Here is a 23,197-nt window from a genome sequence, read left to right as displayed (position 1 = left end):
CTTGGTGCTCGTCGAGCAACCGACGCTCCAGCGCCACCCGCTCTGCGGCCTCGGTGCGGCAAAGAAGCTGTACATAAGTGGTAACCAAGTCGTCCTCCGTGGCCAGCGAAGCCGATGATGTCGGCGAGTCAGATGCGCCGTCGCCCGCCGTCGACGCCGCAGTGTGCGAGTGGGCGTCGTCACCGTGCGCCGCCACGGAGCTGCCTTCGCGCTCACCTTGTATCAGCTTTGTTACGCGCATCTCCAGGGCCGGGGTGGGCTGCAACGGCCATGGCGGCAGCACAGCGGAGGATGGCGCTGAGCCTTCGCTACTGCTTGCCGTCTTATCGTCCGTGATGTCACGGGACCGGAACCGTTGATGCTCCAGCCGCGCAAACCCAGCAAGACACGCGCGTAGCTGCGCCGCACATGTCGACCCGGCACTGGTCGACACCACTGGACTCGCGTCTGGTGAGCGGATGCGGTTCGACGCCCGCGGGTCGAGCACAACCCCGGTCAGAGCGGCCACGCCTTCCACCCAGTCCTGCGTACTCACGCACGGCCTGCTCTTCAGTGTCTCGGCGCCGTCCCGCACGATGGCATTCCACTCAACTTGCTCTGCCCTAAACAGCTGCAGGGACCCTTGCACGCACTGACTCACCACGATGACCCGCTCATCGCGCTGCATCTGCAGTCTACGGTAGAGATTCTGTGCTTCCCAGCGTTCCACGTAGCGGCGAATGACGTCGAGCGCGCGATTGAGCTTTATCTGCTCATACAGGTACCGGTGAAGGGAGCGCACTACCTCGCCGCGAAACACGCGCTGTAGCAGACGCGCACTTGCATCCTTGGCGCGACGCAAGCGCTGGAGCCGGAACCGTATCCACGGCACGAGCAGCTGCGCGGCCGTCTTCTGCTCCACCCGGCGCAGCTGCAGGCACCGCCGCCACTTGCACTGGATGCGGTACGCGGCGGTAGGCGCAATCACCTCGTCGAAATGACGACGCACGCGAAAGGCATGCACCAGTCTGAGGAGCTTCGCATACGCGACGGCAGCCATGACAACCGCGATGAAGGACAGCGCGGCGACAGGCTGCTGTGTCGGCTGGTTTTTTGCGCGCCGTACGGTACGCTCCCGTCGCCTCGTGATGCCGCTTCGCCCTGCACCGAAATAGCGGCTCGTATCCCTGTTGGTGGTGCTGCCGCCGCCGCTGCGACGCCGGTCGCGCGAAGCTGACGTCACGGGGTGAACTGACCGCTGAGGAGGGAGAGGGCAGACGCCAACTTGGATGCGGTTGCGAAACGACTGCGCCAGCTCTTGCTGACGAGGCGAGAGCGCCTGCGCCTTCGCAAGGCGGGTGTGGGCGGAGATTTCACTGCTCACGAGCAACGGCTCCTGCAGGATGGTTATCGAAATCTGTACTTTGTTCTTGCCAGAGGCACCGCCGCTGCTGGGCTTGGAGTTGTGGTCCCTATTGCTGTTAGACCTGCCTACGCCTTGGGTAGTCTTGACGGCCACGGGGGGCGGTGGCGGTCGCGGCGTCGGCGACTCGGAGGACTGCGCTGGCTCACCTACGGGATCGGAGGCGCCATTGATGGTGATTGGCTCGACATCTGCCCGCTTATCGGCGTCAGCGCCGAGCGCGTCGTTTTTCACAGTCGACGATGTTGCAGCACCGGTGGACACCAATGCTGACGCGGAGAAACAAGCCCGCAACGAGAGCGGCGGCGCCACTGCTTGACGAAGTCCAACTGTGTCCTCCTCCTCCCCCACGCCGTCGGTGCTGACGATACTTTGCACCTTCACCAGTGCGCTGCGGAGGGAGGTGGCGCTTGAGGGGTAGTGCGACGGCAGACCATTCGCATCGGAGACAGTCGTACCGTCCTCGCTGGTGCCTGGGATGGCCGCAGAGGGGACGAGGATGCTGCTGCTTAGAGATTTGTGTGGACTCGTCACGGGCGACAGCAAGAAGGGCTTTACGTGACCAGTGTTCTCTCGCCATGAGGAAGAGGCGGAGCTGCTGTGAGGACTGCTGGGGATGCTCGCGTCGAGGACGCCACCGCCAGCGCTGTCGTTTCTAGCGTAGTCTCTTCCGTGAACCTCAGACGGCGCGCGCGCGCAACTTCCTGAACCGGCGAGTGGATGGAGAGGTTGACTCGTAGGAACACTTACGCGAGGGGGCGGCGGCGGCGGCGTTCCTCCACCGCTCGTTACTCCTCTCCCAATCGACAGCTGCGGCGGCGGTGGAGGCGGTGGAGGGGGCAGCTCGTCCACCATCGACGTCGCTGCCGAAGGCATGGAGAGGGAGCACATCGACTTGCTGATCGAGTGGTCTCGCGGCGGGGTCGTCGTTGCCGAACCCTCCTCGTGTTCTGTTGTAGTAAACTGAAAGACCACCGCGCGATGGCCGCCGTTGCTGCGTTCTCTGGGGCTGCTGCGGTCGCCCCTGCTCGACGGTCGCGAGGGGCTCATGAGGGACAGGCTTCGCGCACCGAAGGAGAGCGGGGAGCCCGCAGGCGGCCAGTAGCCTTTGACACTCCAGGCCCCACGCTGGCCATCTTCGAGTGGCGGCATGGACTGCGACCGCTGATGTACCAGTGGTGGTGGCGGCAGCGGTTGGCGTGCGGTGTTCACCGACGGCACGCCGAGTTCTGGCATGGAAGGTGCGGCAGGGAGCGCGTGCAGGGGCGGCTGCGGCGCGAAAGATGGACGCCGTTGCATCTCGGCGCCGCGCTGCTGTATCACCGGCAACGGGGAGTGCACCCGGGTCCCCGTCTGTGGGCTCGTTGGGTTTTGGTTAGCGTGGAAGGAGCAGGAGGAGCTGTCCTTATCCAAGTTGCCACTGCCTGGGATGCCAATGTGGCGGGGTGGCAAATCCTTCGAGCCTGCGCCCCCAGGTGCGCTGCCGGAGCCGTGTGTGTGCCCCTTAAAGCGCGGTGTGGTAAAGGCAGCATACGGGGGGGCGGCGGGGGGAGAGGGGGTGAGGCAGAGCTGCGCCACGCTGCCATCAATGGAGGAGGCGAGGGTACTGGAGGCAGCTGGCAGTGGCCTAGGGGAGGCGCGAGGGGAGCCCGGCGAGGGGTCCTCGCTTCGTCTGCTGGCCACGGAGCAGCTGTTGCTGGCTGAATTCCCCGCAGAAATCGGCAGCGGGGGCGACATGGCAGTGCTGCCTCTTGAGCTGAAGCCCCGGCTGCTGTTCCCTCTTGCAGTTGCCACTAGGGTCGAGTCGATCCCGCTTGCACGCGGAATGCGACCACAGTCGCTGCCCCGGTATCTCGTCACAGACGCGACATCCAGAGTCTCGATGCCCTCAGGAGCAACGGTTGTCGCAACGGAGGCTCCGCGAGCCCTTCGGAGGCTCTGCGGCTGCGCTGCCAGTTCTCCTCCGGTTAACGTCGTACTGCCGGTGTGTGGGTGCTTGCGGCTTCCACTCCTCACCCGCGGTGTAAAAGCGTCGGTAGTGGTAGTGGAGCCCCTTTTCAGGTTTGATGCACGGGATCGAGTGCCCTTGGTTGGGGTGGGCTTGCTCGTGCGGCACGCCACACTGACGCACCGGTTTCTGATTTCGTCCTTCATGCTGAGGCGGAGGCAGAAGGATACCACATTCACACGACAAGGAGAGAAGAGAAGGAGTGGGTGGACGATGGCACCTAAGGGGTTCACTGGCGACAAGCGAGACACACAGGGGGTGGAGGTTGTGCGGTGCGTGTATGTGCCCGAGCGTGCAGAAGTAGCGGCAGAGCGCACAAGCCGAGCGGCGAATACAGCGACAGTCAGCGATGATGACGACAGCGGCCAGCCATCAGTCGTCAAGGGAGAGATAGGCGGGTAGGATGTGTGGTGATGATGGCGTCCATGCGCTAACGAGTCAATCCTTCTCCCTCTCCACAGATAGCGAGAGGACGCGTGTGGGCGTGTGTACCTGTGAGACAGATGGCGGGCGCAGCGGTGACGGGCAGGGAAGCGAGCGCAAGTGATGCTTACGGTGGAAGGGCGCAGTGAAGGAGCAGTGGCTGTGTGCGTGTGTCACGCTGCATGCGCGCTTGTTGTACTGCGTGTACGTTGATTGCCTTTCAGCACGAGATGTGGTTGATGGCGAGGCAGTGGAGAAGGGAGTGGAGCGAGGCGGGGGCGGGGGGAGGCCTGGATAAAGAAGAGGGGAAGCAGCGACAAGACGCAACAACGTTGTGAAGAGGACACACACCAAAGGGCGGATGGAGAAGGGGGAGGTGGTGTTGTGCGCGAAGGCTCCGCGGAGATAGCGCACACGGACACCGAGACATACCCCCCCCACACACAAGGGGGGAGGGAGAACCGAAGGGAGTGGCAACTCGTCCAGGCACGGCGTTTCTCTCGCTCTCTCACCACGAGCGCCGCTTCAGTGGCAGCGGTGCGGGTCATCCAAGAGGAGCACACCCATGCACCGAGACGCAAGCACCCGCCAAAGGTGGAGTGTGGGCTTGCTTCCTCAGCGAGGAAAGTTGTTTCGACAGCACAACTCTCCGCAGCTGGTTCCACTTGCACATCCTCTCGTGAGTCCTTACGCATGCACGCATTGCATGGCGGTGCTCTGGTGCATTTCTACCGCTGTCTTGTTCTCCAGCACTCAAAACCTGCGCGTCTCTGCAGTTCGTCCCCCTCCCCCCCCTCCCCTCCTCCCCGCTGCTACCTCCAGCGCACGCACGCGCAGGGCCAGCGCCTAAGGGGCAGAGCAGGGGGGAGGGAGAACGCCCTTCTCTCAGAGAAAGAGATCCCCCTCTCCGCCCTTGCGCGGAGTCGAAAGCACGGCAGAGGCCAAAACGAGTCCACGTGCGAGCGCATGTCACGTGCGCCTTCGTCAGGTCCAGGGAAGGTGATTCGGAAAGAGAATACCGCCCGCCATGCCCCACAGAATGCACCACAGCAGCGTGAACTTGCTCGCGCGGCTCGTCGGTCTCGATGCAAGCTGCATGCCAAGCAGCCAGTACAGCGCCGGGGTTGTCGTGATAAAGCGATTCGTCACCTGCACGTGCATAACCGTCAGCGCCAGTGCCAATAACCCGATCAGGTGCACCACGTTCGAGGAGCTCACCAGCGGTATGGCGGCAATCCACAAATGCGGCCACCTCGTGCGCCGTGGTTCGGCAGCGGCCGCCGTTTCGGTTCTGAGGTTTGCCCATGCTGGAGCCCAGTAGTAGGCGTGGAGGCACCATGCGGTTAGCACCGCCACGGGGAGCGCCAGCACCACGTTGGGGAGGTTGGTGAACGTGTAGGCGGAGAAGAGGCTCACGCCCCAGTACTTCTTCTGCAGCATGGGGTACAGCCGCCAGAAGGCTTTGCCTATCTCTCTCTTGGCGCTGGCGTCCCACATCCGCAGGACAAAACGCTGATATCCCATGTAGTTCATGACAAGGTATGGCAGCGCCACGCACATGCACTCCAGCGCCACAATGCACATGCGCAGCGGGTGCGGCATGCGCTGCAAAGGCGGGTGGAGAGTGGGGCAGCGCACAGCCAGGGTTGCGCGACCACCCCTTGAGCCACCACACTTTGCGGCCGCAGACATGACCGTACGCGCTGACACTCCAGCCAGCACCGCCGAAGCCTGCGCCTTGTGCACCGCCGGCAGAGCCACCTGCACACAGAGGGGGAAGATAAGAAATCCAGCGCAGGTGAATGCATTGGAGCGAAAGGTGCCGGCCAGCATGAACAGTAGTACCGCCGCCACCTCTGTGCTGCTGAGGAAGAGCTGCTCCCACTTCACCGTGACCGCCCTGGATGCGCCAGGGGTGATGCTCGGCAGGAGTGAGGCAATCCCAGGGATGCGACTGCGTGCCGTGGCACCGTCGCCGCCGTCGTTTGCCGCCAAGGGCCACTGCTGAACGAGAGGGGCAGGGGGGAGAAGTCGTGCTGATGCCGATGCGTTTCCGGCGGCTCTTGCAGCTGAGCTAGGCGACGAGACGCTTGCCAGATACGACGCGATACGCAGCTGCACAGCCTGCGGCAGCGGCTCATGCCACGCGAGAAAGTACACGCCTAGCATTGTGGCTAGAGAAAATAGGCTCTCCGTGTACACGGCGACCGTAAACACCATGGCAGGTGTGATGATCCACACCAACGCTGCCCCACCCACCACGCGGCGACGGCGCAGCGCGCCTGCCTTCGCCTCCACCACGGTTGCGGGGAGGGGGGCATGGATGTCAGGCGCATCCAGGACCGTGCCGGTCATTCTACACATAAGACGGTAGCAGACGGTCGCCTCTGTTGTGCTCTGCATTGCCGTCTCCGCTGCCACATCGAGTTGCGCCTTCGCATACTTTCTCGACTCCCCCAACTCAGGGGTCGACGGAGACAACTTGGACAGGCGCCACCGGCAGGTGCATCGCACCGCTTCGGGCCCCAGAAATGTCAGGATGGTGAGACGTCGCAACACCACGCCAACAAGGCAGGACGCAGCTATGTTCACCAGGCACACATAGAAGGCAACTGGGGCAACTCGGTGCAGGACAGGGGCGAGCTGCCGCGTAACGTACTCCACGACGAAGATCAGCGCCGGCAAACCAGGAAAAAAGGCGATTTGGTTCTCATAAAGATAGCTGTAGTGGGCAATGAAGAACATGTGCACGCCGTCCCAGTTGCGCACCATCGAGAAGCGTGCGTCGTCGTAGAGCTCCTCACCCGTGTCGAAGACGAATGTGCCCCCGGGAGCGCCAAAGGCGATCGGAGCGACAGTGCGGCTGAACCACATGAGGAGGAGGAGAAGGAGTCGTGCGACGGCGACGCAGAGGACGAGCGCCGTGTCGGTGCAAGTCCCCAGGTAGTCCAGAAGATTGAACGATGGTTCGGTGTAGGGCGCCAGCACGAAGGCCAGGAGGCGGGGCACTGCGGTGACAACTCCGCTTCGGAGAACGGCCATTCCGGAGGGATAGAGAGCGGAATCAATCAACACGAAGAGGGACTCGCGCTGCTGCCTCACCCGCCGGTGTGCACACTAAACTCCGCTGAGGCAGGGTGGTGTGCCGATACTATAGCAGGGCTATAACACCTGCGCTGCGTTTCCTGTGACCGGTATCTCCGGCTTTTTCGCTTGTTGTTTGGCGCCCTACGTGAGAGGATACAGAGGCCCGGAAGGTGATGCAGGATGAGGAGAGGAGAGGGGGGCTGGAGAGTGGTGCAGGGGCGAGAATTTCAATGGCGTCGTCCCGAGGATATCCCCCCCACTGGTGATGGTGGTGGTGCGACGACAGACCAGAGGAAGGGGACTGCGCGCCGTGCGTGCGCCGGAGCGAGTACAATGGGTGCTCCCTTGCGGGCACGAGTCGCGCCCCACTGTCCTGCTGTCGCGTCCGTCATCTTATGCTCTATGATGTTTTTGGGTGAGAGATGGGGTTGTGGAAGGAGGAGGCGGGGGAGGGGGGAAGACTGTAGTCCCCCCCGGTGCCACAGGGACGGGGTGGGAATCAGAACGACGAAGGCGTGCGAGGCCCACACCTCCACGCACAGCGGCGACCGAGAAAGCTGTACGCCTTTCTCACACTCGCTCGTGGGTGTGGTGGTGCACATACTCCATCATCCACTGTGCACGAGGGCTGCTGCACTTTGGACAGCAGGTCGGGTCCTCTTCATGTACGCGTCGACGCCGGCCCACGCTCCTCGCACGCTTGCCTGGTGCAGGCCTCTGAAGTCGTTGCGCCTTCTGTGCCCTTTCGTACTCGATGCCGCTCTGCTCCACCTCGCCTCCCCACAAAGTTCGCGGGCGGGCCGTGTACACGTGAAAGCAGCGAAGGCAGCGGACGAGCTGCGGCGTGCTGCTCTTCACGAGCTCATTTTTCACCACGGTGTTGTGCAGCATCACGGCGGCCTCGGCCGCGGCGTGCAGCGAGGATCGCCTGGCATCCGTGTGGGCTAGCGTCTTGAGCGCGGCGACCGGCGCCAGCGGAACGGCGACGGTACGGCTCACCTCTTGCTGCGTCGGCGATCGACCTCGGTGGGCCTGGCGGAAAGCCCGGCACTCTGCGCGGTAGACGCCGGGGTCTTTGGCAAGGCGCACGTTGTGGTACTGTCGCGCGTGTGTGAAGGCGTCGCGTAGGGCTTGCTGCTGCCGCTCCAGCTGTGCAGAGGCAGTGGGCGAGGACAGAGGCGCTGCTGCTGCGGCGCTGTGCGTTCCATATGCCGACCTCACTTGTTGCTGTTGCGTTGGGCGGGGTACACCAACGAATTCGGACGAGCTAATATACGGCAGCGACGCTGCTGCGCCAGACGCTACGAGGGCACTGCCGGCTGGCGCCTTGCTCAAGTCGGCAATGCCGCTCTCGCCATCATTACGGTCACGGAGCTGCTCGAGCAGCGATGCCCGTTTCAAAACGCCACGAGGACGCGCTCGCTGCGTCAGCACCGCCGCCGGTGCCGGTGCAGTCGTTGATGCCGTGTGAGAGAGCAGACTGTCGCGATGCTGACCACTAGGCACAGGGCGGTGGCTCCGCGAGGAGGAGTCGCAGAGGAACGGCGATGTTGTCGCGGTGAAGCAGCGCACTGCTACAGCCACGCGGCGCACTAGTGACCCTTTGCCACGCCACGAAAGCATCGTCCCGAGAGTCTGAATACCGCTGTGAGTGGGCGCATCGTATGAGGAGAAAGAGGAGGGAGAGAGGCGGGAGTGGATTTGTGCGCGTGTGCTAGCGAGCGAGAGGCTTGTGTGGGGGAGAGGGGGGAGGGGAGGGGGAGGCGCATGCGACAGGTTTTATGTATTTATTTTCAAGTTGTGCGTGCTCCGCAACCGCCGTGCGTGCACCCCCTACGCCGAAGAAGGGAGAGAGGATGCCCGCCAATCCGCCCTCTTTGAAGTACCCGCAATCCGTCACATCAGCAAAAAAAAGTGCCGCTGAGGTAGGCAGGAACACCCACAGACACAATATGGGGAGGCCCAGCAGTCCCCGCCTCCATCCGCGCGCGTGCTGAGCCTTCTCAGTGGGCAGACACTTTTCTACAACGAAGAGGAGACCCCCCATGCTCACGCACGCGTGCCGCAACGGCAGCTCTGGAGCACCCATTTCTTTGCTGTTACCGTGTTCAAAGTAGGCGCAGCTGAGGTTAAGAAGAGGAAGGGAATGACGCCGGAGACGGCGAAGAGGCGTGAGGTGTTATGCTGCGATACCCCCCCTCTCCTGGGGCATGGGGGACAAGGAGGAGGCTGCCAAGGCAGTACGCACTACATCCTCTCGAGAGGTACCGCAGCTCGTCCCCATCGTGCAACCCGCTCACCGTCTTCCCCGCATGCGCTTTGCAGCCCCGCTGCTTATTCAGCGGGAGAGAGACCTTCCCACCCTTATCCGAGGCGGTCCATGCCTCACTCTCGCCCCCCGCCCCCCGCGGCAGCTCCTCTCCATTTCCCCCGTCGATCACAAAACACACGTGCACGTGTGCCTCAAACAAACGCACGGCAGGCCATGAGGCAAGCCCCAAGGACAGGAAACAACGAGGGAGGGAGGGAGGGAGGGGGTTAGTACGCGTTAGTCCTTTCTCTTGCGATGCGCTCAGTTATTCGTGGTGATTAAGACACAACAGCACAACGACAACACCAACACCGCGACGCACATGCGAGTGAGCGCATGTGTCGCGTCACTTCTTGGAAGCCTTCTTGGGCTTGGAGACTTTCTGAGAGCGCCCTTCTGCTGCCGCTTTCGTGGGCGAGGTTGCTGTGGAAGGGCCAACCCTGTCTGCCGTTTCCTTCTTCACCTTCTTCGGGTGCGCTGCCTCCGCAACAGAAGCGGCAGCCGGGCTGCAGTGGTCGTTGCTGCTGCGGCTGCGCTTGTGGTCCTGCAGCGGGTGCTGGTGTACGGACGCCTTGCCCTTCTTGGTCTTCGTGTCCGAGGCGGCTTGGCGGCGCGGCAGAGGGCTCTCCTTGCCCTGACGCCGCGCGGGGGCACGGTGATGGTGGTGGTTGCCCTCGTGGTCGTCCTCGGATTCCAGCTGGATGCGTGCAGCAGCGGGGGAGTCATGCGCCGTCACCGCGACAGGAGTGAAGGCACTCGGTTGCGCCGGCAGAAATGCGCCTCGCCCCACCTGCAGAATGGCGTCGTGCAGCTGCCGGCTTTTGGCGGCCTGCCCTTCGGCGCTGACACTCACCACATAGAGGGAGGACGGAGCGAGCGCGTCGTAGAACATCATACCACGCTCACGGAGTGCTGCACGGACGATGCGCACAGCGTGCGCCGCCGGCTCACGTTCGACGAGCTGATTAATGTACTCCCGCCCGTTTGTGTCCGCGTCCAACTCGTCCAGTTGCCAGATGCGGACGACGGCGTTGGCTGCAGCGGCAGCTTCCCCTGCTGCCAGCGCGTTCGCCTCGTTAGAAGCTGACACGATCCCGTTAAGATGCGTCGCTTCGGGCTGCGCCGATGCCACCGACAGTGCCGCCGCGCCGATGCTGAGGGCCCGGTCAGGCTGCAGCAGCAGGCGCGGGTGGAACTTCATCGAAAAGTCGAAGGCCCACGGGCTGGAGGTGAACGCCTCCGCCTCACCAGCTGTCGTGTTGTGGCCCTCGAGGTGGCGCAGCAGCACGGCCACCACCGATTGGGCAAGCTGCACAAGACGGCCCATAATCATCGGGCGCGGCGTTAGCACCGTGAACGGGCTCGCGGCCGGCGCGTACGGTGTGGCGATGAACATGCCTTGTTGATCGCCAAGCTTGCGCACCAGCGCCGCTGCTGCCACGGCGGTCTTGTCACTGTCGTCGTCGGTGAAGGGGAGCACCAACGGCGTCGACCAGTCATGCGTGGCGAGGAGCTGCACAAAGCGCAGGAAACCTCCGGCAGGTGTCTTGGGCGTGTGCGGCGCCGGCTGCAGGTACGCGTACGCTACGAGCAGCTCGACGGCTTCCGGTTGCACAAACTCGTAGAGATACATGGCACTCATCCACCGCTTCGCCAGCCTCACCGCGTGCGAGTAGCTATGGTGTCCAAACGCGATGGTGCGCATGAACTTGGCATGCTGTGCAGTCCAGTACAGCTTCATCTCCAGCACGTTCGCCTCCGTGTCACGCTTCAAAGCACGCAGGAGAGACACCTCACGGTAATGGGCGACGTAGACGCGGAAGAGGTAGCCGCGGTAAATGATATCGACAGACTGGCTGGTGCACTGGGTGCGGATCGGGCTGCGCACAATGTCGCTGCTGCTACCGGCACCCTCCGCCGCCTTCCTGCGAGCTTTCTGCGACTGGGTGCCGGTGTTGCTCTTCTCTCCGTAGTGCGCCTGCAGCGTCTTGGCCAGCTGGGCAGCAATGGCGCCCTTCATCATTGCTATCGCCTCCATGGTGTCGGGAATCTTGTGGCTGTCGTCGATGCTCAGCACGCAGTGGATTGGCTCGATCGTTGGCGCGGTGCTCAGTCCTGCGAAGCTCGCGTCCGTAAGGTCATCCGTCGTGTACGTGAGAGCCAAATGCGGGCGAACCGGGAACACCTCGGCGTGGCGCTCGCTGGCGGCGATGACGTCAAGGGAGACGATGCGACAGGGCACGCTGCCATGGGGCAGGTTCTGCAGCATGTACTGCACCGCCTTGGTTGCTTCGAGGAGGCTGTGCTGCATCAGCGGGGCCGCGTCACGCCACTCGCCGCCGACCCGCTCCGCCAGGTATCCATCCAGGCCGCCAAGCAACACCGTCACTGTCGCCTCAGGTGCGACGTGCACGCGCAGCGCAAACTCGACGACGCGGCGCAGCACCGTCGAGGCGGACAGGGCCACGGTCGTGTGCGTGCCCGCGTCCTCCGGAAATGTCCACAGCACGCAGCGGTAGATGGCGCCATCACTGAATTGGCGCGTCGAGGTGACGCCGGCACCCCAGAAGGCGTTGAAGCGCTCGACAGCGCTGGTGTCTTCGATGGGTGGACCGCGGGTGAGGCGGTTGCGGCCCTCGGCCTCACTGGTCAGCTGCACCACAACCTGCAGACGGTCTGCATCGGTTAGCCAGGCGGTGATGTAGCTGCACCGCACACCGAGTGCTTCCTTCAGCACTCGCAGCGTGTCCTGCATCGCCTCGGCGCGTGGGGCGCGCCAGAGAGTGCTCTTCTTGAGGACAGCTGGAGTGCGATCCATCGCCGCCACAGAAGACGTGGCAGCTTGGTTCAGCTGGACGGTGAGGGCCACGTCGTAGCGCAGCGGCAGAGGCTGAAAGGCGAAGCGGTCGACTACGTCGACGGCGAACGGGTGCTGCAGCGCCTCCTCCGCGGCAGAGCACACCACGTGCTTGAAGAAGTCAGCGGGGGTGCGGAAGAGGATGTTGTGCAGCTCGCCGGTGAAGCGCAGCACGCTCACCTCGCCCCTTTCCTCCGCCGCCGACACTTTGGCAGGGCGGGCACCCCTGCCGCCGGCCTTCTCTGGTGTGCCAAGGAAGAAACCACGCGAGAGCTGCACCCACACAGCGCGCACAATGTTGCCCAGAGACATCCCCGCCGTCACGATGCCCTCCTCGAGCAGACGTAACACCATGGCAGCAACGACGAACCCGTTCAGTGCCTCCGGATGCCCCGAAGCGGCGGACATGAGACCGGTGTGATGAGCCCAGCACTTGAGCACGACGATTGCGCGGCGGACACCGGCGCTGGCGATGCACACCTCGTGCAGCTTCTTCAGATAATGCGGCATGAGGTAGTCTTCCAGGATGCAGTAGCTATAGTAGGGATGCTTGCGAATTCCCGCCGCGTTCACGGTGTGTCCAGGGAAGACGGAGGGGCGGAAGTGCAGGTTCACGAAGAAGGTCTCGTGGGTGTCTGCGGCGGCCCGACGCCGGCGGAAGCGCAGCTGCAGAATTTGCTTTTCTGCCAGTGCGTAGCACCCGTGAATCGGCACCACGCCCACCTCCATGCGACTGAGCCGCGCGGCGGCGGCCACGTTCAGCAGCCTCTTTTTTGCCTCTTGGGTTGCCTTCTTGCTGCGCTGGCGACTGGGGGAAGACGCGCTGCGACCCTCCTCATCGTCCTCGTCGCTGTCCTCGTCGGCAGCGGCACCGCTCACGAGCTGTTGCAAGTGGGCCTGGATCTCATCAAGAAAAGACTGACGGCGCTCGAGATAGAGGCCGCTTTTCAAATCCGCAGTGGTGCAGCGATCGGCAGGGATGGAGAGTACCAAGTCAGCGCCGACGCCGCGCCGCGCGTGCAGATCCGGAAACGGCGTGTCGTACACGCAGGTGCGGAGCAAGAAGCTACCGGCAGGGCTGACGACATCCAACGGGACAGCGGCCGCAGTAGCTGCAACAGTGGCGCGCTCTCCTTCGTCTCTAGTCCCCGCCGCTGCTGCTGCTGCTGCTGCCTCGGCAGTCACCACGTGGCGGCTTTCAACCTCCGTGGGGTAGCCACGGCTCTCGTAGTACTGCAGGAGCGCGCCGTGGACGTCGCGGAGGTGCGTCTCCACCCGCTCAATGAGCTGGTCCGACCAGCTGAGGTTGTAGTTCTGCAATGCCATGACAAGTGCGAGGGTGCCTCGACGTGCGTGTGTACGTAATGGCTATGAGCGCTGGTGGCTGTTGGCGACTCCGGGAGAGAGGATTGGAGACGAGAGGGAGGAGAGTTCGAAGAGGCGAGAGAGTTTTCGCCTTTTGCTTACACACAACGTGAGCCCCGTTGCTCTGCCGCCGGACACGGAGTTCCGTTCCACCGCGCCCCCCCCCCTCCTCCTCCTCCTCCTTCACCCCCGTCATCAGGGGACGAGAGATGCGTGGGTGCGCAGAGGCGCGGTGCGCCTGCACGCGCCTGTGTGTGTCTTTTTTTTTTGGGCGCGCGCACGAGGTTTGCCTAGGTAAGCCCCTTCCCTGTGTGCCAGTCACCGACCCGTGGAAGCAGGGAGGGGGAGGGGGGGGGTGGCGGTGGCTCTGGGCGCGTGAGAGTGGAACAGGGTGACGCCGTTCGCGGCATTTCGTATCGGAAAAACAAAGCGGTGGTGCGGTGGCAGAGGCGTGCGCACGTGTTGTCTCAGGAGGCGGATGCGCAGCCGCCCTTCTCTCTCAGCGTCCATCCGTTTCTTTCTTAGCGCGAGCAACACCACCACAACGGCTACACGTAGGAGCGACGACTTGGCGTGTAGACGCCATTCCCGACGTCATGCGCATCAGGAACGCTGCCGGCCCGTGGATACGATGGCGGCGTCTGGAGGTGTGCTCGAAAGTAGGAGTGAGGGTGGCGAGTCACAGCCGCGGTGTCGTGGCGTGCAGCCGGATGGCCGTGGTTCACCTCGTCGTCCACGTCCGCGCGTGGCCACGCTGCAGAGGCCGGATTACACTCCGCGGACGACGCCAGAGGGCGGCGCCAGCTCGAAGTGCCGGAGTCTCGTGGGGAGTGGACGACACCAGCAACGACGGCTGACGACTGCCGTTGCCGCTGCGCATGGGCGCTCTCGCGTTGGTACACCTGCGGTGCTGGAACGCATCGGCGTTGGGCTTCATAGTGGGCCTGTGCCGCAACCTCGGCCGCTCGAACGCGACGGTGCTCGTTTACATCCCTCATCGCTTGCTGCTGGCGCTGTTGCTCATGCAGCTGGAGGAGCAGCGTGCGCCGCTCGCGCTGCCACTGCACCGCTTCTTCACGATGATCTTGTTGTAACTGTTCAAGGAAAGCGGACATGCGCGCGTCATACTCTTCAAAGGCCGCCTGCACAGCTTCCAGTTCCGCATGATGAGCCCGCCACAGTCGTTCTTGTTGCTCCGCGAGCATGCCCTCTTGCTGGCGTCGGAGCATGCTAACGCGCTGCTCAGCTTGACTGCAGGCGGCTCGCCACTCGTCACACTGATCATTGCGCTCGGCGAGTGTGACTTGCAGCCCACGTACATCCGCCCTGGCATCCGCGAGTTCGATCAACAGGGACTCGTGCGCTTGCAGACTTCGCTGCAGCCGCGCCACGGTGGCCGATTGAGCCTCCAGCTCTGCTTGAAGGGCGTCGGCATGGATGGGAACGTCGCGAGCACCGTCCTCTGTGACCATGGAAGCAGTTCGCGGCGCTGGCGCTGACAGGGGGCTGGCAGTTGGATCAACGACCTGTGTGGTGTTGAGCTCATCCGCAAAGAGGCTTCGACGCGGGATCGCCTCTGCCTTCGTCCTTGACGCTGGTGCAGCCCGTGGACCGTCGCGTCGGCGAGGCCACGGTCCCTGCGATGTCTGTTGGGCTGCCACTGGCGCCGCTGCTTCAGGGTAAGAAGGCACCTCCTCGCGCGTAGCAGACGACGCCGCCGTAGCGTAGATTAGCCGGGAAAGCCGCTCCTGCGACGTTGTACGCGTGCGCTCGCTCGCAGCGTCACGGAGACTTTGAGTAGCGTTGCTGCCACGCTTGCGCGACCCGCCGCCGCCTCTGCCTTCGATTGCCGGGCCCTGAATGATCTTCAGCGGAGGTGGCGCCGACAGTTCAAGCTGCTGTGACGGCGCAGGTGGTGATCGTGGTGGCGCGGGGACCTTGCGATGCGGTGCAGTACGCAGCGGCGACGGCGTGCGCCATTCTAAAGGTGAACCGTCCATCGACGTCTGCAACCTGCTCACCGCTTGTGGAGGAGAGCGCCACAGTGTCTCCTCTACGGGCGGCGCATAAACCGCGGTGGAGGGGGCAGGCGGCGCCAGATCACCGATCCCTTCCTGCGCAGCTTGACCCGGCACCGCCGTGTGCACGTTCTCTCTCGAGCTGGAGCGCCTTCCGCGACTGCCATCCCTGTTGCCGATGCTGCTCCTGTTGTGAGACGGCAAAGCGGGGTGTGCCGCAGGCTGCGATGGCGCCGTTGGGCTTCGAGGGCTGCGTGGTGGCGAGAGCTGCACTTCCTCCACAGCGTGTCTGCTTTCCGTGTCGGGCTTGTGATTGCCCATGTTGGTGTCTCCCGCTTCCCGTTTCAGGACTCGAGGCACGGTGGGGTTCTCACAACGCGCGGGTAGCGACAACAACCGGCCGGCTGCGTCTATTGGCCCCTCCTCTTTGGGCAGGTTAAACACCGCTGCTGTTGATATGTGCGACGCCTTGCGCAGAGCCGCGACAAAGTCCTCTCCGTCGACGGCGCTGTAAAACTGCAAGGCAAGTGAGGCCTCGTGGGCAATGCCGAGGGTGACGATCGTGACCCACCTCAGGACTGCTAAAGACGCCGGGACTTCGCGTTCCGCCTTGTCAGCCGCGGAGCTGAACCTCTGACGTGACGATGCTGCCGGTGATGCGTCGGCACTGCTGCGCGCCGAGTCCGGATGACTGTTGTGCGGTCCCTGGGGATTCACTCGGCCCGCGATGTCGCCACGTAGTGAGAAGACCGAAGCGAAGAACGACTTCGACTTTTCTCTGTGCGGGTCTGCCGACGGCATGGTGCGGTCATCACTCCCAGCACCGCCTGCAGCGGCTGTGCTATCCAATGCCGCATTCCAGCCTGCATGGTCGCCTCCGTCCTCATCGTCGCCGATGTCTTCGCGTGGACACAGGGTCACCCGCTCAATGCGGCGCACCGCGATGGCGCGTGTGATGCCACCAGAAGGGACACACACGTAGATGTGTGTGTTCGTCACCACAACGAGCCTGGAAAGGCTGGTGCCGTCCAAGCCAAGCTTCAATACCTGTTTCTTGAAGTACACCTCCGGTGATGGCGATGTCGTCGCCGTCGCTGCCGCGCCGGCTGCAGCAGGCTGCGATGCAGCTGGCTGGTCGGTGCTCTCCATGAACAGTCTATGCGCGTGCGCTGTTGGCCGCTTTCGCTTGAGTGTCGATGCCAGAGCAGTGAGACCCCCCAGGAGGCCGAGCAGTGCGTGCGTGCGCGTGTGTGTGTGCGTCTATGCGTCGGCCAGGCGCTTGCACGCAGGTGGGCTAAAGATGTAGGGAAGAGGGGCGGGAGATGACGGCAATGGCGAAGCTGGGAGGCAGAGACGCAAGGACGCGTATGCCACATGTCGCGGGCTTGCCACGCGGCTAGAGCCCCCCCCCCCCCCCCACTCCACCTCCTTCAAAGTGGCTCTTGCAGGAGGCACTAGAGGCATGGAGGTGTGCATGCTTGTGCTGGAGCGGATGTCGAGGACAGAGAAGCGAAGAGCAAGTGAATATGGCGGTGCGGGATGCGCGGAGGCTGGCGCCCACCCAGTCTCCCCCGCCCCCATTCAGAAGGGCGCCTCCACAGTCGTCTTCACCCATCAGGGGACACGGGCACGTCCTTACTGCGAGTTAGGGTTGTGTGGCATACTCGCCAGAGGTGCACACGACTGTCGTGGCCGGCCGACACAAAGGTGACGTTCATCGACTCAGCGGTGGCGGATTTCGCGCCCGAAGGAATGCGTATCAGCAGGCTAATGGGCGATGTGTGCGGAGGACGCTCGGCGACGTGTTCCCGTGCTGCACCCATTGCGTTGTTCTCTGTCGAGCTATGTGCGCCTGGGACTGCGGATCGCCCGCGGGCGGATGTCGCCACAACACCATCGGCAGCTGCCGCTGCACGGCCGCGCTCGAAGAAGTCTAATGCAACTTGACGCACCGACTTGGCCACTAGCGTTTCGTCGACGGCAGCCTGCGACTCGCCCAGAATTCGTGCTGGCTGCTGCTGACCCTCATGAGTGACGATGCCCTTGGCAGCAGCAGTAGCTCTCTGCGAAGGCAGAGTGTGCCGGCCGCAAGCAACCGCCGTCTTTTCCCTATCGTTGGCAGCCACATGCGCTGTTTCATGGCGCGGCAGCTGCGCTGAGCCCTCCGCCCGTTGCGTCGCCGCGTGCTCCGGGGCCAGCTTCCACGTTCGCTGTCTCTGGACGCCCGACTGCGTTGACGCTGCAGCCGACTCGAAGGCGTACAGACGTCCCTCGAATCCGGCTGCCACGAGTACGTCTTCAGAAACGAATTCGCATCGTAGCAGCGGCAGCTGACGAAGCCACGTCACTGTGTGCACTGCTTTGCACTTGTCAGAGCCAGCACCGGAGCAGTCGACATCGCTGCTGCGCCCCCCTACCAGTGACGAGGATCGCACAGGGCCCCAGTCCCACGTATGGAGACCGCTGTCATGACCCACCACCGCCAGCTGCTGCCCCGACGGGCTCCAGGCCACTCCGTGGACCCAGCAAGGGAGGAGGTGCGATAGGTACACGTGATTAAAAGGCTTCGCCGTTGCACCCGCGCTGCTGCCGCTTGTGCCTTGTTCAGCGCTGCCCAGCGCACCATCCACGCTCTTGACGTGTGTAGAGAGGACTTGCACCGTGCCATCGAGGCGCGCTACAGCAAGTCTCGTGTTCTCGACAGGATGCGCTGCCAGTGCCGTGACCAAGCACGCGCGCGTGGACGATGGTACCGCGGCCTCAGCTGATGGGTCGACAGGCGCAGTGCGGCGATGGTCGCTGAGGAGGCGGCAGATCCACCACTTATGCCGCGCGTCGTAACGGCCAACGGCGACGGTGCCGCCAGAGGTGCCGATGTACAGCTTCGTCCCTTCCGCGCTCCAGGCCACACAGGTCGGACACAGGCGCACCTCGGCGCTGAGTATGACCAGCTGCGGCACCGCACAGAACGGCACATCGGCTGAGGCAGCCGCCGGAGGGTTCGCGCGTCCACCCTCGACATCAGAAGCACAGTTCGCTTCCTTTGGAGCAGCCGCAGCAGCACCCGTGCGCGGCACCCAGACACACGCGCCGCGGTCCGCACTGGTAGAGAGGAGGGCACCTGTGCGTGGGCACCACGCCAATGCGGTGATGGGCGCGTCGTGACTGCCGGAAAGAACCTGCAGCACCGTCCACTGCGCGACGGGAGCGACAGCGGTGCCGGGTCCGCTCCAAGTGCTGGACGGGCAATGCGCCGGAGCGTTTGTGTTGGCGATAAAGATAGAGCACGCATGCTCGCAGTCGCCATATCGCGGAAGCGCCTTCCCGCGGCGCACCGCATAGGCCGCCCGCGTGCCGTCATGGCTGAAGGCAAGCGCGGCAAGCGGCGGCGGCGGTGGTGCTGACGCGGGCACCAGTCGAGGCACCGTGGTCCCGCTGTCACTATCCGAAGCGGCGCAGGTAACACAGCACACCGACATCATGGCCAGGGATCGTGCGAGAGGGACAGGGACGTTTGTTGCAGAGAAAGGCAAGAGAGGCGGTCCCCCTGCCTGTCCCCATGCGCGTGCGCGTGCCTATGCGGGTGTCATGCCGTCAAGCGAGTAAAGCGGTAGCCGACGAGAGGGTTTTGAAGAGTGAAATGGGTGAGGAGGGGGGATGGGTGGGGAAGAGAACAACCGTCCGATGAGGGGGAGACACGATAGCACCATCAAGTGCGCTGGCACATCCACCAACGGGCTCGGCAGATCTATCAATGGAAGCGACACTTCACCGGTCTCTGTGCGCATGTGCGTGTGTGTCAAGCAGATGCAGGCGCGAAATGCGCCCTTCAAGAGGATATGGCGGCAACACACACGCCAACCATGCTTGAAGCGAGGGCGGCATGACCATTGCCTCCTCGCGCGCTCCCCCGCGTGCGACTGTCTGTCATCTCCTCTATCTTCGTTTATCTTTTCCTTAGCGCTCCTGCTTCACGCGCAGACATCGGCGTGAGAGTGTGTCGGTGTATTATGTCGTGTGGGCGCACCGCAGCGTCACCGATGCCGACCGGCGGGGGAGGCGGGGGGGGGGAAGCGAAGAAAGATATCTGTGGTGCAGGCAAGCAAGCGATCCGCGCACACCGGCTCGGCCTCTGCGATGCACGTGACAGCGATAGTCATCCCAAAGGCCTCGCAACACCCCGCCTCTCCAATTCGTACACGAGAGTCTTGAGTGCCAACATCAGTCGTTCAAGAGTGACATGAGGAGGAACGCGTCGAGCTTGTCGTCGGCGTCTGCGCTGGTGGGTGGGGCTGGCAGAGGCAGAGGAGGAGGTGCAGACGACGTGGACGCTGTGGGTGCGTGCTGGTTGGATGGCAGCTGCGGCGTCACTTCTGCTTCGTCCATCGCAACACCCGATTCGACACCGTCGCTGCTACTCGAGCCCTTCGCGCTGCGGGCGCTCGGTGCACCCCTGCGTTCTCGAGCAGAAGCCAGCTGCAGGGTCTGCCGGTAGAGTTGCCCGGCAGCATCAGCGTCGTGTGCAGAGGCATACCACGCTGACCCGCAACCGTCGTCATCGAAGCAAGGAGCTCTGCCAGCCGAAGCGGTCGCATCCCTCGCTGCGCTGCCTTCCTGACTTTTATCCTCTCCTCTGATGCGCGTCGTGCTCGTCACGCCTGCAGACTGGGCCGGCGCATGCCTCTTGCCGTCCCTTTCCTTCTCCGTTTCCCCCTCCTGCTGGCCAATGGCTAGCGTGGGTGGGGTCCAGTTCGGGTTAGTTCGCGGGTTGTGGTACGACACCCGGCTCAGTGCCGCCCTCAGCCCAGGCGCGCTCTCCGCTGGCCGAACTCCCGCGGTGTCGCCTTCCGTTCGGTCGGCATACGCTTGCTTCAGCGCCACCACGTACTTTCCGCATCCATTGTAGTTGGCAGACACCAGCACAACGGAGGCGTTGGCGTGCTGCGCGTACACGCTGCCGCCGTTGGTGGAGCTGTCGTGCCGCGCGAGATGCAGCGCCGTGACGGCTGCACGCGCAAACAGGTCTGTCACCCCGACCCCGTATCGGCGTGTCTCGCGACTCCAGCGCAGTTCCTCCTCCAGCGACACGAGGTGAATCACGTCCTTGTACTGCTCCAGAAAGCGTGCGAGGCGACGCCGACGGTGCTCCACCACCGCGCCCAGCTCTTGTCCGCCTGCTGTCTCCTGCCAAACGGCGTCATGCCGACCCGCCTGGGCACCTTTGGGCATGACGCCATCGACGCGCCGCCCACCACCACGCTGCAGCGACACAAGAGCCGAGTACGGGATCACCAGGACGGAATAGTGCGAGATGAACGGCAGCACCCACTCATCCACATTGGCGAGCACGTCGGCTGCCAGCACGGCAATGCAGAGGCGCTCCTTGCCAGGGGTCTGCGTCGGTGATTGCGGCGGCATTCCAGTGAAGGCGTTCATGCGTTGTTGGGCGATGCGGATAAGCGGCATCAGATACGGCCTCAGGCGACCGTCCATGCTGAGGTCGATGCGCAACCGCATGAGGGCGTGCTCCATCGCCCGCACGTAGAGCGGGTAGCGCTCTAGCAGCATCGGCTCCAGCACCACTCCACCCACTGACGTACTCATCGCCTGCCCAACGGCAATCTGTGCCGCGCCGCCATCATCCCGACCAGGCGAGCACACTGTCGCGCCCGCCATCTGTGCAAGTGCCCGCATTGCGTCTTCATGAATGTCGAAGAGTTGCAGCGCCGTGGAAACCCCTGCCGGCGACCTCGCCACCGCTTGTGCTACGTAGGCGTAGGTGTGCGGCGTTGGGGCAATGCGGTAACGCTCCGTCATGAGCTCGACGACTTCCTGCGCCTCCCGTGCTGTTACGGCACCGGCAAGGACGGCGTGGAAGCTAGCGCGGGAGAGCGGGGCGCCGGCCTCCACCAGCACGTCGAGTGTCTTGCGCGCATCGGCGCCGTAGCCAGCAGATGTGTAGGACAGAAGTAGGTTTGTGTACACTTGCGGAGTAAAGCGCGCCACGCCGCAGACCTGCCGCGCCTCGTGGTAGAAGGCAAAGGCCTGCGTCGGCTCACGAGTCGAGGCGCAGCAGGCGATCAGAGCTGCATACGTGTCCGCTGTCGGCGTCAGCCCCCCGTCGCGGAGACGTCGATACATGAACAGGGCAATGGCCATACGTTGGGGCTCCTCAGCGGCGCGGCTCGCTGCATCGATGATGGCTGTGTACAGGGGCACGCTCACAGGCACGACCGCTGCCGCTTCACTCTCCATAAGCAGCGCTCGCAACTCCGTGAAATCCGTAGTCGTGCGGCTGCTGTGTGCGAGAGCGACCAGTGCATCACTAAAGTCACTCGGCGTGGCAGCGAAGCTGCCGGCCTCGGTATGCTGCAGAAAACGGCGGTAGAGGCTGAGAGTCGTGGCGAAGTCGCGGTTATGATTCTTGGCACACGCCTGCATGGCCCACAGGTGGTCCTGCGCCGTGACAGGCTCGACGTACTGCTGCGCTGCCGCATCGACAAGGGCGACGGCGTCATCCATGCTGAAGCTGCCGTCATCCTCGTCTCCATCCCCGTTCTTGTCACCATCACCAGCGTGGTGCTGGTCGCTGCCGCGCCGAGCAGAGATATGGTGTGGCTGCCGCTCCTGCAGTGAGAGGAGGTCGTCTAAGGCGGTCAGGGCTTGCAGGCGAGACCCGGTCGCGGCGGTGAGTCTCAGAAGCCCGTGCAGTAATGCAAAGTGTGTGGCAACCGGCACAGTCCACGCAGGCGCATGCACACAGGCGTCCATCGCGTTCGCGAGCGCTTCCAGCTGGGCCAGCAGTTCCTCCAGAGCCGCGTGGCTTGCAATGTCACCTATCGTCTGAGCGGCGAGCATCGTATCCTGTGCCTCCGTCAATGCTAGCTGGAGCACGTGTTGAACGTCGCGTGCTCTGCTCAGCGCATTTTGTGCACCTGACTGAGCGAGAGGGGTGGAGGCGGCAGGCGACGAGGCCACATAGGCGAAGCTTGAGGAGAGCTCGGCGTGGTGACCGCTGTGGCTCACAGACAGCTGCAGCAGGTCTGTCAGCACCTTTAGCGGGGATGGTGCGTAGGCGGCGCGCGTCAACTCTCGCAGGGAGAAGTAGGTGCCACCCAGGAGTCGCGCCCGGTAGGCACGCACGGAGTATGGGTGGACTGCTTCTGGCGACGGCGGCGGCGTGGCAGCGTTCTGTCTTGCTGCTGTGTCACGGCTACGGTCCACGTTGCAGCGGGTAGTCTTCGCACTGGCCGGCGTAGCCGAAGCTGCTCGCGCGGCACCAGCGGATGTGTGGGGGGCGGCGGCTGCGTTCTCTGCTGGATACCAGTCTCGCTGTGTGTGTGTAGATGAGAAACTCCGTGGCGTTGCCGGCGCCCTGGAGGAGAGGAGGCGCCGTTGATGGAGAAGAGCGCCATGCCCGCCGCCACACCGCCCTCGCAGTGCCACTTCAATCGGCAGCAGATGCGGGCAACGCAGCGATTCTGTGAGGAAGTACGGTAGAGCTGCCGCGGCGGCGGCACACCGCATGGCTGCAGACATGTCTATTGTTCTTGTTTTTTCCCCGTTGACTCTCGCTGCCGCTGCTGTCCTCCCCCGTCTCACCCTTCACAGGATTTTGGACACGAAGAGGGGGAGGGAGAGAGAGGGGAGGGGAGGGGAGAAGAGAAAAAAGGACGGTGATGCGTGACGGATGTGGGGGCGTCCAAGGATGTGGTGCCTCGGCACG

The 23,197-nt window shown here is 63.7% G+C and overlaps 7 protein-coding genes across 7 annotated transcripts in view; all 7 read right to left on the bottom strand.

Annotated features, from left to right (window-relative positions):
- Positions 1-3,556, bottom strand: part of LMXM_18_0970 (conserved hypothetical protein) — a gene marked incomplete at both ends in the record, with an annotated part of 6,346 nt that extends 2,790 nt beyond the window's left edge. Inside the window, one exon of the mRNA XM_003874062.1 lies at positions 1-3,556. Within this exon, the coding sequence (XP_003874111.1) occupies positions 1-3,556 (3,556 nt within the window).
- Positions 3,557-4,817: 1,261 nt separating this feature from the next.
- LMXM_18_0960 (conserved hypothetical protein) lies at positions 4,818-6,875 on the bottom strand (the record flags this gene model as incomplete). Its single annotated transcript, XM_003874061.1, has 1 exon — positions 4,818-6,875. One exon carries the CDS (start codon positions 6,873-6,875, stop codon positions 4,818-4,820), a length of 2,058 nt encoding a protein of 685 aa, XP_003874110.1.
- A 615-nt stretch (positions 6,876-7,490) lies between these two features.
- On the bottom strand, positions 7,491-8,543 carry LMXM_18_0950 (conserved hypothetical protein; the record flags this gene model as incomplete). Its single annotated transcript, XM_003874060.1, has 1 exon — positions 7,491-8,543. The coding sequence occupies one exon, from the start codon at positions 8,541-8,543 to the stop codon at positions 7,491-7,493; it is 1,053 nt and encodes a 350-aa protein (XP_003874109.1).
- A 1,034-nt stretch (positions 8,544-9,577) lies between these two features.
- Positions 9,578-13,414, bottom strand: LMXM_18_0940 (conserved hypothetical protein; the record flags this gene model as incomplete). Its single annotated transcript, XM_003874059.1, has 1 exon — positions 9,578-13,414. The coding sequence occupies one exon, from the start codon at positions 13,412-13,414 to the stop codon at positions 9,578-9,580; it is 3,837 nt and encodes a 1,278-aa protein (XP_003874108.1).
- Positions 13,415-14,001: 587 nt separating this feature from the next.
- Positions 14,002-16,620, bottom strand: LMXM_18_0930 (conserved hypothetical protein; the record flags this gene model as incomplete). Its single annotated transcript, XM_003874058.1, has 1 exon — positions 14,002-16,620. The coding sequence occupies one exon, from the start codon at positions 16,618-16,620 to the stop codon at positions 14,002-14,004; it is 2,619 nt and encodes an 872-aa protein (XP_003874107.1).
- A 458-nt stretch (positions 16,621-17,078) lies between these two features.
- On the bottom strand, positions 17,079-18,953 carry LMXM_18_0920 (actin related protein 2/3 complex, putative (arpc1); the record flags this gene model as incomplete). Its single annotated transcript, XM_003874057.1, has 1 exon — positions 17,079-18,953. The coding sequence occupies one exon, from the start codon at positions 18,951-18,953 to the stop codon at positions 17,079-17,081; it is 1,875 nt and encodes a 624-aa protein (XP_003874106.1).
- A 739-nt stretch (positions 18,954-19,692) lies between these two features.
- Positions 19,693-23,010, bottom strand: LMXM_18_0910 (conserved hypothetical protein; the record flags this gene model as incomplete). Its single annotated transcript, XM_003874056.1, has 1 exon — positions 19,693-23,010. One exon carries the CDS (start codon positions 23,008-23,010, stop codon positions 19,693-19,695), a length of 3,318 nt encoding a protein of 1,105 aa, XP_003874105.1.
- Positions 23,011-23,197: the final 187 nt, after the last annotated feature.

This window comes from Leishmania mexicana, chromosome 18 (assembly GCF_000234665.1).
Source record: "Leishmania mexicana MHOM/GT/2001/U1103 complete genome, chromosome 18".
Taxonomy (NCBI): Eukaryota; Euglenozoa; class Kinetoplastea; order Trypanosomatida; family Trypanosomatidae; genus Leishmania; species Leishmania mexicana.
The sequence above is the reverse complement of the archived record's forward strand: the minus strand, read 5'-3'. Positions and strand labels throughout refer to the sequence as shown.